The 19,801-nt window shown below is 37.2% G+C and overlaps 1 protein-coding gene across 3 annotated transcripts in view; it reads left to right on the plus strand.

The window, feature by feature from the left end:
- BRINP3 (BMP/retinoic acid inducible neural specific 3) overlaps positions 1 to 19,801 on the plus strand; it is a 203,533-nt gene that overhangs the window by 132,205 nt on the left and 51,527 nt on the right. For all 3 annotated transcript variants that reach the window (XM_054638251.2, XM_077182030.1, XM_077182029.1), the window contains 2 exons: positions 5,352 to 5,457; positions 7,877 to 8,113. In XM_054638251.2, the coding sequence (XP_054494226.2) occupies positions 5,352 to 5,457; positions 7,877 to 8,113 (343 nt within the window). The remainder of the gene's footprint in view (positions 1 to 5,351; positions 5,458 to 7,876; positions 8,114 to 19,801) is intronic.

Here is a 19,801-nt window from a genome sequence, read left to right on the forward strand (position 1 = left end):
CTAGAAAATCTGTTCAAAATATGTCATGCCTTTGAGGTATTGTTTTAGATTCCTGGCAATTAAAAAAATCATATTGAAAACATGAATCCAACCTCTGACATTGTGAGTGCTTCTGGTTTGTCTGTACCTCCTTCAGAAATGTTCATCTAGCCCCTAGCTGAGAAGTATCAGTGCTTGGAACACTCAGAAAATTTGATTTATTTTAATTGCACACTCATTAGCAGGAGTTTTTTAATATGTTCAATGACAAAAATAGGGCAGTGGAGCAGCAACTATTGTGTGGCAAAGGGAAGTGCTGGGATAAAGGTGCTTTTGTGAAAAACTGTCAAGCCTGGGGGAAAGAAAGAAAAGAGTTGGCAGGAGATGCACATCTAAATAGAAAGTACATTTAGTCCCTGTTTGTTTGATCAACTCTTTTTTTAAGGTGAAATGAGCATTGACTGCAGCATGGGCAGGGGCTACAGGGGTGGGAGCATGGGCTGAAGGTGAAGTTGGTAGGAGGGTGATGGAATGTCCTACCTCACATGGTCATCTGCATAGAAACAAAGCAAAACCTTTGTTCCAACCATGGTTGGAAAAGGCCTTGAAGATCACCAGGTACAGCCATCAGCCCAGCACCACCATCGTGTCATTCAGGAGAACCCCAATTTCTCCCCATTCCAGACTTTTGCCCCATCCTCTGTCAGCACAGCCACTCAGAACAGACCTCACTCCCCCACGCAGATATGAGGAGTTTGCTCTAAATCCTTATTTGAATGTTTGAAGCATTAAAGAGGTTTATGTGAATGTGAGCACAGCTGTCTATTTCTGCAGTGACCAGCATTGCCTCATCCTCCTTTGTGCTGGCTTAGTTCTCATCCTTAGAAGCCAAGCCCATTTTTAAGGAGTCCTGCTGAAGAGGACAGTCCTTTATGCAAGGCACACGCCACCTCTGCATGGGCACTTCATTAGGAATATTAGCTGCATGTGCTTAAAAGGACTCACCAGGAGCAAAATCTCTGCAGAAATGTATTTCCCTTTTATTAGGAAAGTCTTCTGTTGGCTTGATTATCATGGACAAAAAAAAAAAAGCAGGCTGTTTCCCAGGGAAATACTACCCACTGATATCACAAGAATTCAGCCCTGCTTAAGTGCTAGGAGGTATGTTCTCAGTGAACTCATAATCGGGTCATTATCACCATGGTTATGAGATTTAACTGACTGAAAACTGTAGGCATTTGTCTCATTAATGCCAAATGTTAGAGTTTATTTCTGGGAACTGAAAACTCTGCTGCCCAGGGACACCTGTTCTGTGATAATCTCTGAAAACAAGGCACTGGAGCACGTCCTGCCTGCTTCGTGTCAGGTGTTTTTTACTGGTTCTTAGGGGGTTTTGATTATTGAATAACTTTGTTCTGTGGTGCTTTGCTTTGTGAGTTAATGTTCTTTGTGGGTTGCAGGTCATGCAAAACAAACATTGGTTCTGCTGCTCTTTGCACAGTGTCAGTCACTTCTGGACCATGCTACCTCCCAGCATAATCTGAATTTCCTGTTTTATTACCTGTCCCTCTCCTCTTTTTGGTTCATCTTTTTTTTTCATACACGTTCTGACAGAACAGTTTTCAGCTGTGATCTTGGGACTGAGCATAGTCACACTTCTCTGCTTGGAAGATAATTAAAGACGTGCCATTGCCTTTCCAATTTCATTCCTATTGTTGCTGAAACAAAAAAATGTGAAATCATCAGTAACACTTGGCTCAAACCAGAATGAATGTATTTTTATCCTTTCAAAATTTTTTTTCTTCTTCTCTAGTCTGCCTTTTTATCACCAAAGTTAGCCCAAAAGGTCCAAGACTAGGTTGGATGGAGCTTGGATTAACTCAGTCTAGTGGAAATGTCCCTGTGGCAGGGGTTGGAACTTGAAATTCTTTAAAGCCCCTTCCAACCCAAACCAGTCTGTACCTGTATAATTTGGGAAAATCAAATCCTTTCATCTGATCTGAAAATTTGATAGAAATTTGAGGCTTTCATTTATTAATCACTCACTTTTTTTCTGATTTACAATCTTTGTGGAGTAGGATTTGTGTAGAGTATACAAAACCATATATAACTGCATAGCTCTGACCTCTCTGACCTCTGACTAGAATTGTCATCCATCAAAAGTTGAATATGGGATGATTTTTATGTTCTTCATTTATTTTTTACATACTGGGACCATTCATTTTGAATTTCTTGTTGCAATGTATTTTCTATGCAGAAGATAAGAGCACCAGAGCAAGGCAGCTGACAGAGGGTGTGAAGGTACCTGGAAAAGTAAAAGAATGAATAATAGAAATGTATAGATTGGAATGAAAAATGAACATTTAGAAAAGGCCCTTATTTATTGATGTATGTGTACAGCATTGTCTATTATTATTACTATTATTATTATTTTTATAATTTTTAATTACTTCACTGCAATAATTGTCTGTAATTCATATCAAAACTGCTCTATGTAATTTTCTTCTGAATCAATGTATTTATAAATGTTATCTCTCAGAACAGTGGCAGTCTCTACCCATGTCTGGCATAATTCAGATAAGAGTGAGGAAATATGAACAAAAAGGGGCACAATAACTACAAAGCTACTTACCACCCTTCCTTATTTTGTGATTTCAGGTGGCATAAAAGAGTAATAGGAATGGATAGGAACTGAAATATTTGCTTTATAGTTTATACATTCCATATAACTTTATGAAGCTGCATTGCCTTATAGAGAAAAGCTTGAAAACCATAATAATATTGTGCAAACGAAAACAACATTAAAATAAATGGATCTTTAAATAAAGAATTGCACAGGTGAATGATGAGCATAATATGTCAGAGTAAGGATAAAATTCATTGCAACATTTACCTGTCTTTTTTTTTGTCTTCTGGCTATTTCTCTTATTTAATCTAGGTAACACTATTTTTTCTTGTATAAAGAGATTAGAATTCTATTTATGGACTGGAGGTACTTCCAAAAAAAAAAAAATCATATTTTAGAATGGAATTTTAGACTACTTGTTGGCAGAGGACTGAAGGATCAAATCCCAATTGTCATTCCAGCCACGTCCAATCCAAATCTTATCCCCCTGCAAGTGTCTTTGTGCTGATTCAGGATGATTAAGCAAAAAAAACCATGGCAAATCTGCTGCTGTCATAAATATTAAAGGTTGCCAAACATGTGCAGAGCCTGGCTTGGTCCCTTTTCCTCGTGCATCTCGAGCTCTGCTCACAGGTTTGGTGTGGGCCAGTTCTGTGTCCTCTCCATGGGCTGTCCACCCTCAAAGTGATGGAAAGGTGCCAGGAGCTTGGAACGACGGGAAATCTCATATATTCTTTGCAAAAGGGCAAGAAGAATGTGAAATCTCAGCAGAACATCAACTCAGAAGGTTTCAAGGACATCACAGCCCACCCACAGCCTGTGGGTGAGCCAGAGAAACATGAAAAATCCTCAGCAACATGAAAAATCAGGGTTCATATCAGCAAACCTTCCTATTCCCATCAAATCAGACTGTTCAAATTTCCACCTCCCTTCTGTTCTGTGCAATTCACTTTGGTTCTCTGGTTGCATGGTTGGCACTTGCTCGGTGCACGTCTGCATTTTGGAAATCTGCTCCCTCATCCTGTAAATTAGGCTGATTCTCCAGGAGATCCAGAGCTGAGTGTGATACCTAAAGTAACAGAAAATAGAAGTGGTTGTATTCAAAACTGGGGCAGGTAGAAAAAAAGGGTAAATCTGGCCACAATTTCTGAAACAAGCAAAGGAAGAGAAGTAGGAAATTCCAGGAGAGTGTCTGAGAGCAGTTTGGGAGCTGTATACAGAGGGATTGGTTGTACTTCTCATTTTAGAAAGAAATTGTTGACACTTAAGAATGATATATAATATTCCAGGAAGCATATAAATTAATAACATTTTTAAATTTGTTTATTTAAATGTGTTTACTCACCAAGTTGCATGAGTGACAGACACTGAGGTTGGATATTATGAAAACTTTATTCCCTGAAAGGATGGCCAGTCACTGGTACAGGATGCCCCCAGGAGAGTGGTGGAAGCACCGCTCCTGGAAGTGCTCAAAAACCACAATGTGGTGCTTAGGACGTGGGTTAATGTGTGGACTTGAAGGTCTGAAAAGGCTTTTCCAACCCTACTGATTCTATGATATAAATAACTGCTCTCTCTCCCAAATAAAAACCTTCACTGTTAAGCCAGAGCTCTGCTGGTGGAGGTCCTGTTTTGATAAATTAGCTGTATTTTGGTTCTGTGGCCATGGATTTGGTGATTTCAACAGAGAGAATACCCAGAATTTTGTGCCTAAACTTATCTTAGGCCCTTCCCTTATGAAAAAAACCCATCCCACCACTACCACCATTATAAATACAGCTCATAAGGGGTTTTTAATTCCAAATCCTGATCTTCTTCATTGGAAAAGTCAGAGCTTTTTCTATGACTTCAGGAAGAATTTGTCCCGTGCACAACTTTCAAGAGGGAAAAATCAGAGTCCCAATTTTTATAAACTTAGTATTTATATTTCATTCTATTATTTTATTTTTATTATTTTTATATTTTTATATGTATTATATATACTATGTTATAGAAATAACTATATAATCTATCATATGATCTATTATATAATTATTAATAGAATCTATTATATATAATAACATATATTAGTAATTTTAATTATAACTAATAATATATAATATTATTAGTTAATATATTCTTAATATAATTAAGAATATATTCTTTATATAATTATATTATATAATTATAATATAATATAATATTCATATATAATATATTCTTAATATAATTAAGAATATATAAAAATATATAATATATTGCATTAATAATTGTATAAAATTGTGTTTTAATATATTTATATAGAATATATTTTATATTTTTATATATTTATTATATTTATTTTTATTTTATTTATTGTTATTTTATTAATTATTATTTTATAAACTTAGTATTTAGCAAACTCATCGTAATTGCCACAGCTATGGAAAATAAATTAAATAAATTGTCTTTAGACTGTTGGTGTGGCATTACACTACTCTAGCATTATACTACTGTAGTATTTCTGTAGTATTGTAATAGTGAGGTGTTTGTAAGGATTCTCTGTGGTACAAACAGCACTCCCTGCTGCTAAAACATTTGCACTCACCCTTTTGGCAATTAAATTTCTATGTATCAATTATGAATATTCATATATTCTTAATTATGTCGCCATAATTAAGTCTGACATGTATTTCTGGCTGAAATAGGGGGAAACTTTATGAAAAAATCTTCTGAACTCATTGCTGTGCTTTGGGTATTTCAGTGAGTGCTTCTCCCTTCCCACCAGGTGACAGAGACACGGACGGGTCCCCTCGGCTGCAGTAACTATGACAACCTAGATTCTGTCAGCTCTGTTCTGGTTCAGAGTCCTGAAAATAAGATTCAGTTGCAAGGTATGTAGGTGCAATTTCATTAATTTGTTTTTGGAACGGGGTGACATTTATCACGCCATTTGGTTGTTTTTTTTTTTTCTTTCTTCCACCTCATAAAAGGTCATTTTTCTAATTTTTTTTCGTGTGTGTGTGTGTGTGTGCAATGAGTGCATTTCAGCCAAAGTGAAGGAAATGTCAGTACCTCGTGGTGCCTTTCAAATGGAAACAATTTCTGCACCCATCAGAAAATAATTTGAATAGCCCTGTTAACATTTTGCATCCCTGTTTAGCATCCACTGGCACATCTCTTTAAAGAGCCTGAATTCCCAGAGATTCCAGCAAGCTGGGGGTGACATTTGGTGTTCTCAGCCTGCTTTGCACATGCTGAGCAGTAGCTGACACCCCCTGCACTTGTTGCACCAAAAGTGATGGAGTCACCAGAAAAACAGGATATACATTTTCAAAGACTCTAAATCAGGAGGAGTCAAAGGGCTCCTCCTCTTGGGAATTAAAAAAAAAAAAAAAAAAAAAAAAAAGACAGCCAAACTTGGAAGGCTGGCTCACTCATTAAAATCTCACTCATTAGGAAAATAGTAGAAATTGTGTATAAATAAAAATGAAAAATAGAAAGAAGCAGAAAGAGGAAGCAAAAGGAAGAAGAGAGTCATCATTTCTAAATAATATTTGCTTTCAAAATTCCAGAGAAGCATTTCCTGACCTGCATATTTGGGCATAAAAAGTTTTGAAAAGTCACCCTTTATGGTTTTAGGCCATTAATAATTGTTATTTTCAGTTATAAAAAGAAAGCATGAGCAAATTATGACTATGAAAACACCCACTAAATTCTCTTTAATGTGTGCATTTGTGCACACCTCTGACTCTATGCCATGAGAGAGCAATACAATTCATAATTTGCAGTTGAAGGTAGATATACAATTATTTTCAAGATTTCATATTTTCTGTATGAGTTTGTAAATCACTCAAACAGTGTGAGGTGGTTGGTGATATTAGGAACAGCTCTCAGGGGTGATGATCCCTGTGATCCCTTCAGTCTCAGGATATTCTTCCTTAAAATATCCCTATGTGTTTTCTCTCTTTCCTTTCTTTCCAGAATCAGTTAAATCCATAAAAAAATAAAATTATTTCCCAGAGAGAATTTTTTTGTTTCAAAAAAACTTGTCATTTCCACTGGGATGCCATGAATATTTCCAGAAAACATAATTTTTGATGGTTTCCAGCATATTCATGACATTTTTCAGTTAAAATTTGGAAAATAATCTTAGCATCTCTCAGACTGTGGAGAAATGTATTATCAGAACTGTGTAAACTCTTTAAGGGAAGAATTGAACTGGGCTTTTTATTCCTTTCACATCTTCTATGGCTGAAAAAAGAATGGTTTTTCACAAGAGAGTAGCAGAGTTTTCCAAATTTTGACAGGAGACAGAAGGAAGCACAGCCAGACCAGGTTTCAGCGACTGAAAGGGTTCTGAAATTCCTGTTACAGCTAGAGCTTTGTATATACCTAAAAATAAGGAATAAATCTCTGTGAAATCATCCAAGTGCTTGTGGAGAAAAAACTTATATCACCAAATACCCAATTCATGTGATGAGAAATTACTTGGAACACGTGTAGCAGGAGTTTTTTGAAGCCTCACAGGAGCTGGGCTTTGCACCCTTTCCATGCTAAAACTGAAGTAGATTTAAGAGTGAATTTTTTTTTACTCAAGGTTTTGTAGCCCTACCCTTCACATCCAATTGAATGTCCCACAGCAATTTGCTCCCAATGCTAGAAAAATAATCAGCCAAATTTTCTTTTTCAAAGGTTTAATCCAACCCAATTTTGCCCTTCCTTCTTAGCTTGCCTCTACAGAATCACAGGAGATAATGAGTTGTTTAGACAAGCTACATCTTGTTGTGCCAAAAGAAGCATGGAAAGCAAGCCCAATTTTGGATGGAAATGTTTACACCTCTTTTCCTGATTATGCTGTCTCTTCACTCTGTCTCTCAGGGCTGCTTTCCCTTCATCAGCATTTTCAGAATCTACATCATTGCTGGCACCAGGATTATAATTCAGCTGTGTGATTTCCTGCTGCAAGGCTCTGGCTGCTGTTCACTCAGCAAGGAGAAGTTGATGTTACCCAATCCCCCTAGGAAAATTAAAACAATAAACTCTCTGCCTGAGGAATACAGGTTACTCATTAGTGGATGGATGTTCCATGCTGACAGGGAAATGTGAGGAATATGTCTGAAAAGAATTATTAAGAAAGGAAATACATGACATGGTATAAATGCTGGACAGAAGCGCAAATTGTCCTGAAAATTCCATTTATTTTTTGTTTTTCATAACTGTATGTTTGTTTGCTGTGTGAGCTGGTGAAGCTGCTCAGCTCCAGAACTTCCTTTGCGTTTCACACCAAAATATTTCCTCCATTTCCTCCAGGTCTTCAGGTCATCCTTCCTGAGTACCTGCAGGAGCACTTTGTGCAGGCAGCTCTGAGCTACATTGCCTGCAATTCAGAGGGGGAGTTCATCTGCAAGGACAATGACTGCTGGTGCCAGTGTGGCCCCAAATTCCCCGAGTGCAACTGTCCCTACATGGACATTCAAGCCATGGAAGAGAACCTGCTCCGCATAAGTGAGACCTGGAATGCATACAACAGTGAATTTGAAGAATCTGGTGAGGATTTTGTTTTTAAATATCATTTTTTCCCCCCTGTTTGGCTGTATCTCATAGAATGGTTTAGGTTACAGCTGGTCCCATCCACGTTTTTACAACTTGCTCGTGCCACATTGTCGCTGTCATATTTTCTGAAAAATCCTCTTTGCCCAGGATTCTTCTCCTGGGAAGCTGAGAAGCCTCAGAGGTCAAGGAAAACAATTCTTATCTCATTTGCTTCTCCTGTGTTTTGCTGCTTTGAAATGTGGTTTGGAGATTGTTTATTCAACAAGTGATTGTTTCATTGGTCACTAAGTAAAAACAATTCACCGGTTGGTAAACAATCTCCAAACCACATTCCAAAGCAGCAAAACACAGGAGAAGCAAATGAGATAATTATTGCTTTTCTTTTTCTCTGAGGCTTCTCAGCTTCCCAGGAGAAGAATCCTGGGCAAAGAGGATTTTTCAGAAAATATGATGGTGACACCATATTAGTTTTTCCTTAATGCATCAAGGTTTGTTTCATGTCAGAACCCTAATTACTAAGAATTTTAAACTTTCTATGCTGACAGAAAATAACCCCCAAGAAAACACTACATTTAACCTGAGACCGCAAAGAAAACTTCCAGAATTAAACAATACAACTAAAATTTTAAGTGTATATTTTAAATAGAAGTATATAACGTCACATGGTAAAAAACCTTAGAGTTTAAAGTTTTAGAATATGGTAATATATATATAACGAGATAGAAGGTTTAAATCAGTAACTAGTGTATATTTTAAATAGAAGTATATAATGTTACATAGTAAAAAACCTTAGAGTTTAAAGTTTTAGAATATACAAATATGTTTAATAATTTTTTAAATTTTTAGAATTTTTAAAACAGTAACTAGTACTTTTTCTTCACCTTCTTCATGAATTTAAGTAGTGCTGTGTAATTAAATAAAAAAATCCTCATTACAAACCATGAGTAATTAGTTACTGAGTTAAAAGTAAAAATAATTTAAGTATTATTTCTTAAAAAGAGTTTATCCTTAAATTTTTTTCTCCTTTTTTAAAAAGAAAAATACAACTCAATTTTTAGTTTATTAAAATAAAACACCATAGAACTCACAGCTTGTGAGTTCTATATAAATAACTATAATAATAACTATAACTATAATATAAATAAAAACAAGCATCTAAATCCAAACCAAAAATACTATCTCATGAATTTAATCCCAACCTTAACAAAAAAACCCCAAAAAATCTACAGTTTTGTACATTCTTTCACCTGTCCTGATCATCAGAACTTCCTGTCCCACAGAGAATGGGAGCTCCAGGTAAAATCAGCTTCTGAACAATTGTTTTCACAACTCACTTGTTCAGTGCTATCACAAACAGCTGTCTGGCCAGATGGTGGGAAAAGTAAGGAGAGTTCAGCAGAGCTGGGAAAAATTGTTGAGGGAAAAAAAAAGAATTGAAGGAGATAAGGAAAAGTCAGAAAAAATACAAAAATCCCGAAGTGTGTTGGAGAAAAAGAACAAATCAGTAGAAGAGAAAAGGAGGAAGGCCATACAGTGGTCAAGGGAAGGGTAGAATAAATATCAGTAAAGAGTGTGAATGAACAGTACTTTAGATACATCCATTTTCATATTTCTTGTTTTATTGTTAAAGACTGATTCCTCAGCTCAAGAGAGTTGGTAATTTCAAGAGACCCTGTATCAGTTAAAATGTCATTTCTTGCAATTTTTAACCTGATGCTGTTTTTTGTCTGAGTCTGTTTAGAAGGACATCAGAATTTACAATATTTCTCCTTAGAAGATCACAGACATCTCTGACTGTAAAAGCATGAATTGATATGTTGGTTTTGTGTACATTTGGGTGCATTTCCCCAATGACTATTTGCACACTTTTAATTATTTCTGGAGCCATGCTGTCATCTACTACTTTGCAAACTAGGGCAAATATATTGACTCTTTAAAGTGGCACATATTCTGCCATATTTTGTCCTATCTGAATGGGCTGTGACATTGTTCAGTGCCTGAAAAAATGTCCTTTGCAGGCTCCTACTTAACAGCAATTTTAGTCAAGCTGGAGAACACACACATCTGGGCCTGTGGAGGGTTCTTACAGAGAGCTGTATAATGGACATCAAGTTAATTATGAGTTTGAATCATTGTCAGCTACATTTCTAGTCCTATGCTCAGGTCTGTGACACGAATGTCAGGGGAAAATTGGTAAGAGTTAAATTCTGGGCTTTTAAAAGACTCTTTAGCTCTGCTGGGTGAATCACTAAAATGCCAACTTCACATATATCTGTCAATTTGATAATTGCTAGTAGGTGTGGTTACTAAGAAGTGTGAAATTTAGGTTATTAACATCATTAAGACGTATGCCACGCTCCCCTCTTTAGCCCTTGAAATATTTAAATCATTTTTAATCTAATAAATATACCAAGCATGACTTCCACAACTCAGAGGTAGCTTCTAATATTTCTGCTTTTATCTCCTAAAGTGTTTTGCATAAAGATGGTCGTGGGAAGATGAGATAGGTAACCTTGTATGGGTCTGCACTTGGAAAAAAGTTGGCATGGGAATTTTTGATTGATAACTTAGTCATTGAGCAGCCAACCTCATATAAATCATATATTACCACTGAGCAGCTCTTCCAGGGCTGTCACACGTGATCTGTAAGCATTTCCAGCCACACTGATATATATATATATATATATATATATATATATATATATATATATATATATTTATAACCATTGAGACATATTCTGAAACATTTGGAGCATGGGCAATATTTCCATAATGAAAAATTATTAACAAATATCAGTGTGATCTGATCCGTGTTAGCAGCACGTTCTGGCAACAAAAGTGACCTTTATTAAGGAACACTAGAAAACTGCTAAGTCTTTGTCTTAATCAGTGGAAATCAGCTTCTTAGATACCAGTATGTTGCTTTATTCTAATCTATTTATAACAAGTAATAAATTCACTAGAAAGGAGGCCAGATTATGTAGTAATTTCAGTCTGAGCAGCAAGGGGAAAAATAATCCAGACCAGTCACTACTGGTCCCATTTAGTCTGCTATTAATGGCAGAGGAATTAATGAACTCATGAATTCCCTTCTATGACGCTGTGAACTCCAGGGTCAACTAAAGGGAAATACAAGAGAATTAATTTTTTACCTTTTCTGCTTCCAAACCCTTTCTTAGTTTAGATGTTACAAAATAGCCTCCAGAAACAAATCTTGTCCCTAATACTGACATGTAAAACTTACTGGGGTCACCTGAGGCCATTCACTGTGGGCAGGATTTAGTTTAAAGAGGAAGAAGTAAATACTCTGTTTAAGATGGTTTGTTTATTCTCTGTGTTATCTCTCCTCCTGTCTGTTCAAGATAAAACAACTGAGGAATGATTTTTTTTTTTGAAGAAAGGATGAGAGGGCTGGGGTTGTTCAGCCTGGAGAAGAGAAGGCTCAGGGACAAGGTATAAATACCTGAAGGGAGGGTGCCAAGAGGACAGAGCAAAGCTCTTTTCAGTGGTGCCCAGCGACAGGAGAAGGGGAAATGGGCAGAAACTGGAAGACAGGAGGTTCCCTCTGATCACCAGGAAAGAGTTTTTCACTGAGGGTGACTTAGTGCTGGCACAGGGAGGTTGTGGAGCCTCCATTCTTGGAATTCTCCAAGGGTTGACTGGCCATGGTCCTGGGCAGCTGGGTTTAGGTGGCCCTGCCTCAGCAGGGGTTTGGACCAGGGGTTCTTCCCCATCTCAGCCATTCTTGGATCAAAGAATTGTCCTGATTTCCACACAGGAAGACTCTGGTCTGCACTCTGGGCCTGCTGCTAGTGACAACTCTCTTGAGCCCCTCTGGCTGTTGCAGGTTACATGACCAAACACATCCCAGCTCAGAAAGTGCTCTTTATCCTCATGTGCATTTCACTCAGGCTCTTCTGGCACTTTTTAACTACTCAAATCCCATTTTGGAAGATGTGCAGCAATATCTTATTTATCTCTCAGTAAATTTGGCTGCCTTTTTAATTTCTCTAGCTGCCCTCCAGCAATAAATATTTGATCACTATTAGCTCAATGAGCTTTGTATAACCTCTTAGTGTCAGGTTATGTACCAAGATCTTAAAAAAATTACAAGAGCTTCCTTCAAATTGTTTACTCTGAACCATCTGCTTATCCTTTATCAGATCTTGTGGCCTCCAGACTCTACTACTACCCAAGAAAATGAGCAGCTGTTTCCTTATCAAAAATCCATATGAAAGCTGTTCAACCTTTATTAACAAATTTCATTAGCTTCTTGAGGAGTTTGGCTGAATTACTGTGTAAGCCAAGTGCTCCCTGAGACCATCATTCCGAGAAGCTGTGTTCTTACCACTAAAAATATCTAATGGAATCAAGCAGGGCTCCATTTTCCTTTGCTGATGTGCATGGAAGTAGCCTTTGTAGCCTGAAAGGACAACTAGAACCAACAAACAAACTGGTGATGCAGTTTGACCTGCTGCTTTCACAGGTCACTCAGTTTCCCTGAGATTCCAGGGAGTCCACCCATGTTAGATTAAAGCTGTGCAATCTTCTCGAGTGTCCCTGCAGCCCTCCTCACCTTTTCAGTGTTCAGTTGCTATTTAACATTGCCAATTTTCTTGCTCCCCTTCTGCCCCAATACAGGAGCACCTTCTTGTCCAGGTGTTTCTCCTACCTCACCTCAGTGAACTCCACCTTTCTATTTCAGGGAAAAGGTTTGACCTAAGCACTTGGATGTAATTGGTTTCCCCCAATAAAGAGTGTCAAATATTCCTTGAAAATATTCTCACATTTTGGAAGTAGGTGGGACTTCCACAGCTTATGGCTGGAGCGGTGTTGAAGATGATGCAGATTAAAAATTTGCTGTGTTACACATTTGGGAAGATTTTGAGAGTGTTAAAGAGTTAATATACAAAGAAACCAATTCTGACATACGACACTGAATGGCAATTTAGCATGTTCCAGAGATCATGATCTGCTCCAAAACATAGGAAAGTCAAGAAAACCCCCAAAACCATCCACAGGCTCTGGATTCTGACAACAAGGATAAGAACATGATCACACATTGCCTGTGCCATAATTTTGCTGTGGTTGGCTGCTGAGTATCTTTGGAAATCTGAACACTCCATTTAAACAATTTAAATGATAGCAATTTTCTTTTAAGGTGATCTGGTCATTGACATTGAGAAAAAAAATTTGTAGCAGTGCCTGTAGTATAATTTCATCTTTCAGAATTAAAAAGGCTATCAAAATAAATAAGGACATGGATGATAACGTTGCTCAAAAAATAGAAAACGGCAAAACGGTGTTTTCATAATTTCTTTTTTTATCACCATCATTTATGAGACCTCCTGGAAATATGAAAGTAAAATCTTCCATCAAGCATTTCTTTTCACATATCTGACATGCAATGGCAGCTTGTTGCCTTCTCTCTGCATATTTCACAATATGCTGAGCAGTGGATTTTTTCCCTCCTTGAAGGCAACAAAATCCCTTTTGGAATATTTCCTTGGAAAGTGTGGGATCAGGAGATGTATAATAAATATTATGATACATAATTTCAAAGTAGCTTTGAAACAACAAACTCATTCTGTTAAACATTTAATTTAAATACCAGCTAAGATGGAAGGAAAGAGCACACACACCACAAACTGGACAGAAATTTGCCTGTCACAGCTGGGCTCAAGGGTGATTGAGTGAAGCACTGAAATATGTGCCTGTGTGAATCATTTGAAGTGTTTGAGGAAGTGAAGATAACATTTTTTAAACAATTTGTAGTCCATTAACTTCAGGGATTTGACTTGAATGTCCAGCAGAAGCTTTAGAGAAGCAGAGTCAGAGCCATGGAGGCCCCTGAAGGGTTTGACCACAGAACACAAACACTGCTCACTCCAACAGACACGTTGGACACAGGCAGAACTAATCAAAAGTCACCTTGCAAATATTTTGAAGTGCATCCATCCACAGCTTTAAATGACAAACAACTTCTCAAAATGTCGAGTTTGATTTTTCTTAGTCACTTCTGTATCTGCTTTACAGAGATAATTCAAAAGGTAAATTTCAGTATCACAGAAAGTGCAAGTGATGAAAGTGCAGCCAAAGTAAATTGATATTAACTTTCACATGAATATTTGCTGAAACTATTTTTCATTGTCCATCCATCCACCCTCACTGCTTTGATTGCAAAGTACTAACAGAAATGAATTGCTGGTGCAAGCTATTCTTAAATCCCTGGCTTCATTGGATTTGGATTTCATGTCTAATGCATTCCATAATTCCCTAATAACTCTGGGATGTCTTGCTATTGAGCATTGGTTACCCTTTACATGTACAGACTTAAAATCATCTGAAAAAATGCACAGTTTGGAAAGGTTCACCTGAAAATGAGGTCTGAACCTCAGTTAATACATAGCACTGCATGGATGTTAACAAAGTTTTTTTTGTTTGCTCAGCAGAGATTGCTTTGGAGACTTTGGAGTCCTGTTCCTCAGTTCAATTATATTTTTTCCCTTTCTTTACAGTGATTGAATTAATGATGTTCCCAAAATCCCTTGTATAAAAGAATTGGATTTAAAGGGTTGGAGAAAGTGGATTCTAATAGAGGAGATGATAAGCTTATTACTGAATTAAAAATCAGTAATACTGAAGATGGGGAAGTCCAACCATTTCATTATTTTTTGGGGGGTAGCATTTGCATCCTATATAATTACTTTTATGCAAAACCTACAGAAAGTAATAGGAAAGATCATCTCCAGCATTCCATAATCTGCAGTGAGATTTAGAGAATTATCCATTTAATAGTGCCAGGTATTTATATCTCCATTTTCAAAACTGCAGAATGTGGAGAATCACCACATTTTGCTGATACACTTTCCTAACTCTCACTTCTCCTTCAGCTCATATTTTCCCAAATGAAGTAAGCCCATGCTGAAAAATACCAATTTGGGAACAAGAAAGGCTCAGAGAATTATCTGATTGCTTCTCTTGTGTTTTGTTGCTTTGGAATGTGATTGGAGATTGTTTATTCAACAAGTAGTTGTTTAATTAGTTTCATGTGAATGGTTTTTACTTAATAACCAATTACTGTCTAGTTGTGTCAAGACTGGAAGCAGTCAGGAGTTTTTAGTGAGCATCTTGTTAAACCTTCTGTAAGTGTCTTTTCTCTGTTCTTTAGTATAGTTTTAGTATAGCATAATATAATATAATATAATATAATATAATATAATATAATATAATATAATATAATATAATATATAATGCTATACTAAAATGATACTATCTGACTCTATATTATATTATATTATATTATATTATATTATATTATATTATATTATATTATATTATATTATATTATATTATGCTATACTAAAATGATACTGTGTTTTTAGAAGGTTTATTTATTATTTTATTTATATAAAATAATAAATTAACCTTCTAAAAACATATATTCTCAATTCCTCCTTTGTCCTGAGGACCCCAAAAATACCACACAGGGGAGAATCCCTTACACTCCCTGCCAGCCTCATGTGTTTGTTACAGATGGACAGCGCTGCCTTTGTGATTGCTGAGGCTGTAAAGAAGCTGCAAAATAGAATTCAGAGATTGTCCCAACATCAGAGACAGTCCAATAGTCAATCAATACACCCAGCTATAGCAAGTGGTCATATTTGGTCTCAAAATCTACACAAATCTCTTGGTACTTCTTAGAAAAGAGAATGATACTCATAATTGTTGCATGTAGATGCTCCTAGATGCTGAGCACATAGCAATAAAGAGTGATACATCTGTTGAGTTACTTTTTCATCCAATTTTTTGTAGCAATCAAAAAATAACAGATACAGCTGGACCTACTTAATTTGCTAAAAATATATTGATGCTTTGAGAAAGCAGGTGCAAAGCCAGGCAGTTAACAAAATATAAAGTTATATCTTTAACTTAGATTTGAATTGACTAAATTTCAAGCTAGAAAAAAAGGTGATGTAAATAAATTTGAATAGATTGTCCAGTGCTGAAGACAGAAACTTTTTGTGATGCACAGAATGCATGATGAGGAGAGCCAAAGACAAATTCAAATCTTCAAGATCAAATGTGAATCCCAACATAAAGGTACAGGGGGCAAGAAGTCTGCACCATCAGATATGTACTAGGTTTTTCACCATTTCATACACCATTGCTCTGGAATCATCTTAATAATGGAAATATTAGATCATCTTAATTATGGATATATTTAATAATCTTAATTATGGAAATATTAATTATTAATATTTTCTGGCAGTGCATTAAGGAATGCAACCAGTGGAACAGTCTTTCTCCTCCTCTCCATCAGGCAAGCATTTTAAACTCTTGCTGTCATGTTCTTCCTGATGGACAACTCCAGCAAAGCTGCAGCAAATCTGCATTCAGCCTGTGAAATTTAATCTTTAAAATCCCTCTATCTAGTCAGAAGAATCAAGTGTAATTTTGTTTGCCACCTCAATAAGGTGCAGATTTTTGCTATTCCTGTGGCACAAATCCTTTCTTAAAACTGCTTTAGCAGAAGAGGACACTGTGGGATTCCTTTTTATTGCCTCTCTCTGCATCCAAATCAAAGTCACCTGGCTGACAAGTAAAAAAGGTAATTCTTCCCAGCAGCCAAGCTTGTGGATTGACATCATGGAGACACAGACCTGGATCCCAGCCTTCTTCTTTCTTACCAGCAGTGATAGTGACAACCCTAAGAGCTAAAAAATGCCCTCAATAACTCCTGTGTAAGATACAGTGATGGTGTCTTAAAAAATTTCAGGCTGTCATTTAATCTCTAGCTAAAAATTATCTTGGCATTTATAGTGTTTGCTATGGTTCTTCTGCTACAGGAGGAGAGAAAACAACCACACCCTGCCCCCCCCCCCCCCCCAAAAAAAAAGCCCAGAAAACTCCCCCCCAAAAAGGCCAACAAAAATCCCTCAAAGAGAAACTGCATTCTGAGACAGACATTTTAAAACATGTACCAAATGTCTCATTTATACCTGTTTCAAATTACTAGAAGGAAGTAAAAGGGCAGAAGGTAACTGCAGGCATAATTTGGAAATGTCAGTTCAAACAGAGATGTTGTGTTGTACACTCTGATCAGAAGAAACTCATTGTATTTATAATGGAAAAAAGATGCCCAGACTGATTTTCAGACTGAGTGTTGAGATTTCAAATCCTAAATAATGTCACAAGATGACAAGGTTTCACTGACAGACTCCATCATTGGCAGGGAAGGCAGTTTGCACTGCAAGTCCCCTCTCAGTCCAGTGACATATTCTTGCTTTTCCAGCTGCAGTCATTCAATTAAAATGCAGGTAAAATGAGATTAAAAATGAAACCTGGGATTCAAACAGAATGCTGAAGGATTTCTTCAGTTTATGGACACCACAAATGTAACCTTGCTGTCTGAACAGCTTTGTTTTTGTGGGTTTGGGGCAAGGGTCCTTGCACAGATGTGCCTGGGTCACTGTGCACAGTCCGTCTCTGCTGCCCAGGACAGAGCCATTGCCATGCAAAGTGAGTCCCATTTGAAATCTTAATTGAAAGACTCCTTGTGAACAGTCTGAACTGACTCACTGGCAGCTGAAGGTGCTTTTTAATCACTGAGAATAAAGACTTCAATCAATATGGTTCAAACTATTTGCCCCTGAGCAGTGGAGCCGTGGTTTGCTTTCAAGCACTGCTTACAGCCTCAGGCTCAGGGCCAGGAAAACTTAGCCCCCTGAGTTCTTAATACAATTATTGTTTTCTCCATTATCTTGCAGGGGTGTTAATTTGCCTCCCAGTAATTAACTTCCCTCTGTGGTTGTCAGGAAGTTTAATCAATAACATGAGCAGATACACCAAGCTGCCATTCCTTCTGTGACCAGTGCTCCCCTTCCAGCTCTTCCACCCCTGTGGAGGTGTCTCTGTTTTAATAAAATGAACAGGTGGGATGTGCATAATGTCTTTGGAGGGTCAGTGTCTAAATTGTTCCTGTCCTACTTCAGAAATGATGGTACAGCTGATATAATTGCCCCTGCTCCAAAACTAAAAGCATTAAACAACTCCTGCTGCACCTGGCAAATCAACTTATTAAAGTTTCACGTGGCACTGCACTCTGAGATGCTTCAAACACTGTGATGACATTGTAATAAGAGGAGGAGCAGAAGGCTTGATCTAATAGAATTCTACTTATGTCCACCATGTACAGGACATAATGTAATTCCCTTCAAAGTTAGTGACAAAATCCCCTCGTTCTTGGTGGAATTCCAATCTGCCTTGGCAGCTTTGGGCTTGCTTTATTAAGAGTGATGTCACTCTGTGGCCTCTCTTTTCTTCTAGGGCAGTGTTGTCTGTTCTGATTCATAGCTTCTTAAATCTTCTCCTGGAACAGCTTAACACTGCTTATTTACTTCAATGTGTTTTCCAAGAACATTTTTCAGTTTCACTCATTCTCTTCCCTCCTTTATCCTCCTGTGAATCATTACATGTTTATTTACCCTATCCAGTTTTCAAACTGTAGGAGTTGCCAGCATGTTCAGCTGAGGTAAATTTTGGACTGACAGAGGTTATGTCTACATCTGCCCATAAGGAATATGTCTTATGCATTAAGTGAATTTATAGTTCTGTAGAAAGATAATAAAGGACTTTGGGACATCCATGTTGCAGGACTACTTCTAAACCACACTGAGGTCATAAAAATGTTCACCAAAAAAATCCAAAATAACCAGTAGATAAATTTTTGAGACATTTTCCTTGAAAGCTTATTTTGACTTCCAAGGAGCATCCCTTTGAAGGGCAGGGATAGAAACATTTTAAGGAGTAATGAACCAAAATCAAACCTGACAGGATGAAGGGAATGCCCTTCAAATGCTGGGACTTTCAGAGGCAGCTGTGGAGTCTGGATTTTTGGTTTCTGGAAAGGGAACTTGCTGTCAAGGTCATATTTAGATTGCAATAAGAAACATGTTGCTTCATTGTAAGAAATGTGAGCCCTTCCAGGCAAGGTTATCTCCTGCCCAGCAGAACTTCTGAATTAATCTACAATTTATAGGATGATATTCTGGTTCCACTACCAATTTGGACTGAAATTATTTCACCTTTATGTGGCACCAGGAGACTTTCCAGGCTTGTGAGAGGAGGATTTTTGTTTTTGTGTTTCTATAACAGGCTGACATTAGTAGCACTAACTCCATAACATACATATATGTTTTATGTTATGTGGTTCTGATGTATTCTGTGATTCTGTGGTAGGTGTTAGATATGTGTATAAATATACAAACACATGAGTATATACATATAGATATGTATTATCTAACACCTATCATAGAACCACAGAATCATGAAGGTTGGAAAAGACCTTTAATATGACCAAGCCCAACCATCAACCAGCACCACCACCCTTGTTGTCCAAACATTTAACACTTCCAGGACTGGTGAGTCCCACCACTGCCCTAGGCAGCCTGTTCCATACTTGACAACCCTTTCCATGAAGAAATTTCCCTTCATATCCAATCTAAATCTTCCCTGGTGCAGCCTGAGGCTATTTCCTCTCATCACTTTTAACATTTACATGAGGTTCCTCAGAATTATGTATATTAAGGATTGACCAGAGGATCTCTGTTCCCCACCAATTTCACCTCCACACTGACACTTATCCCTGTTCTTTCCTTCTTGCAAAGTTCAGGGATGAGG

This window comes from Agelaius phoeniceus, chromosome 8 (assembly GCF_051311805.1).
Source record: "Agelaius phoeniceus isolate bAgePho1 chromosome 8, bAgePho1.hap1, whole genome shotgun sequence".
Classification (NCBI taxonomy): domain Eukaryota; kingdom Metazoa; phylum Chordata; class Aves; order Passeriformes; family Icteridae; genus Agelaius; species Agelaius phoeniceus.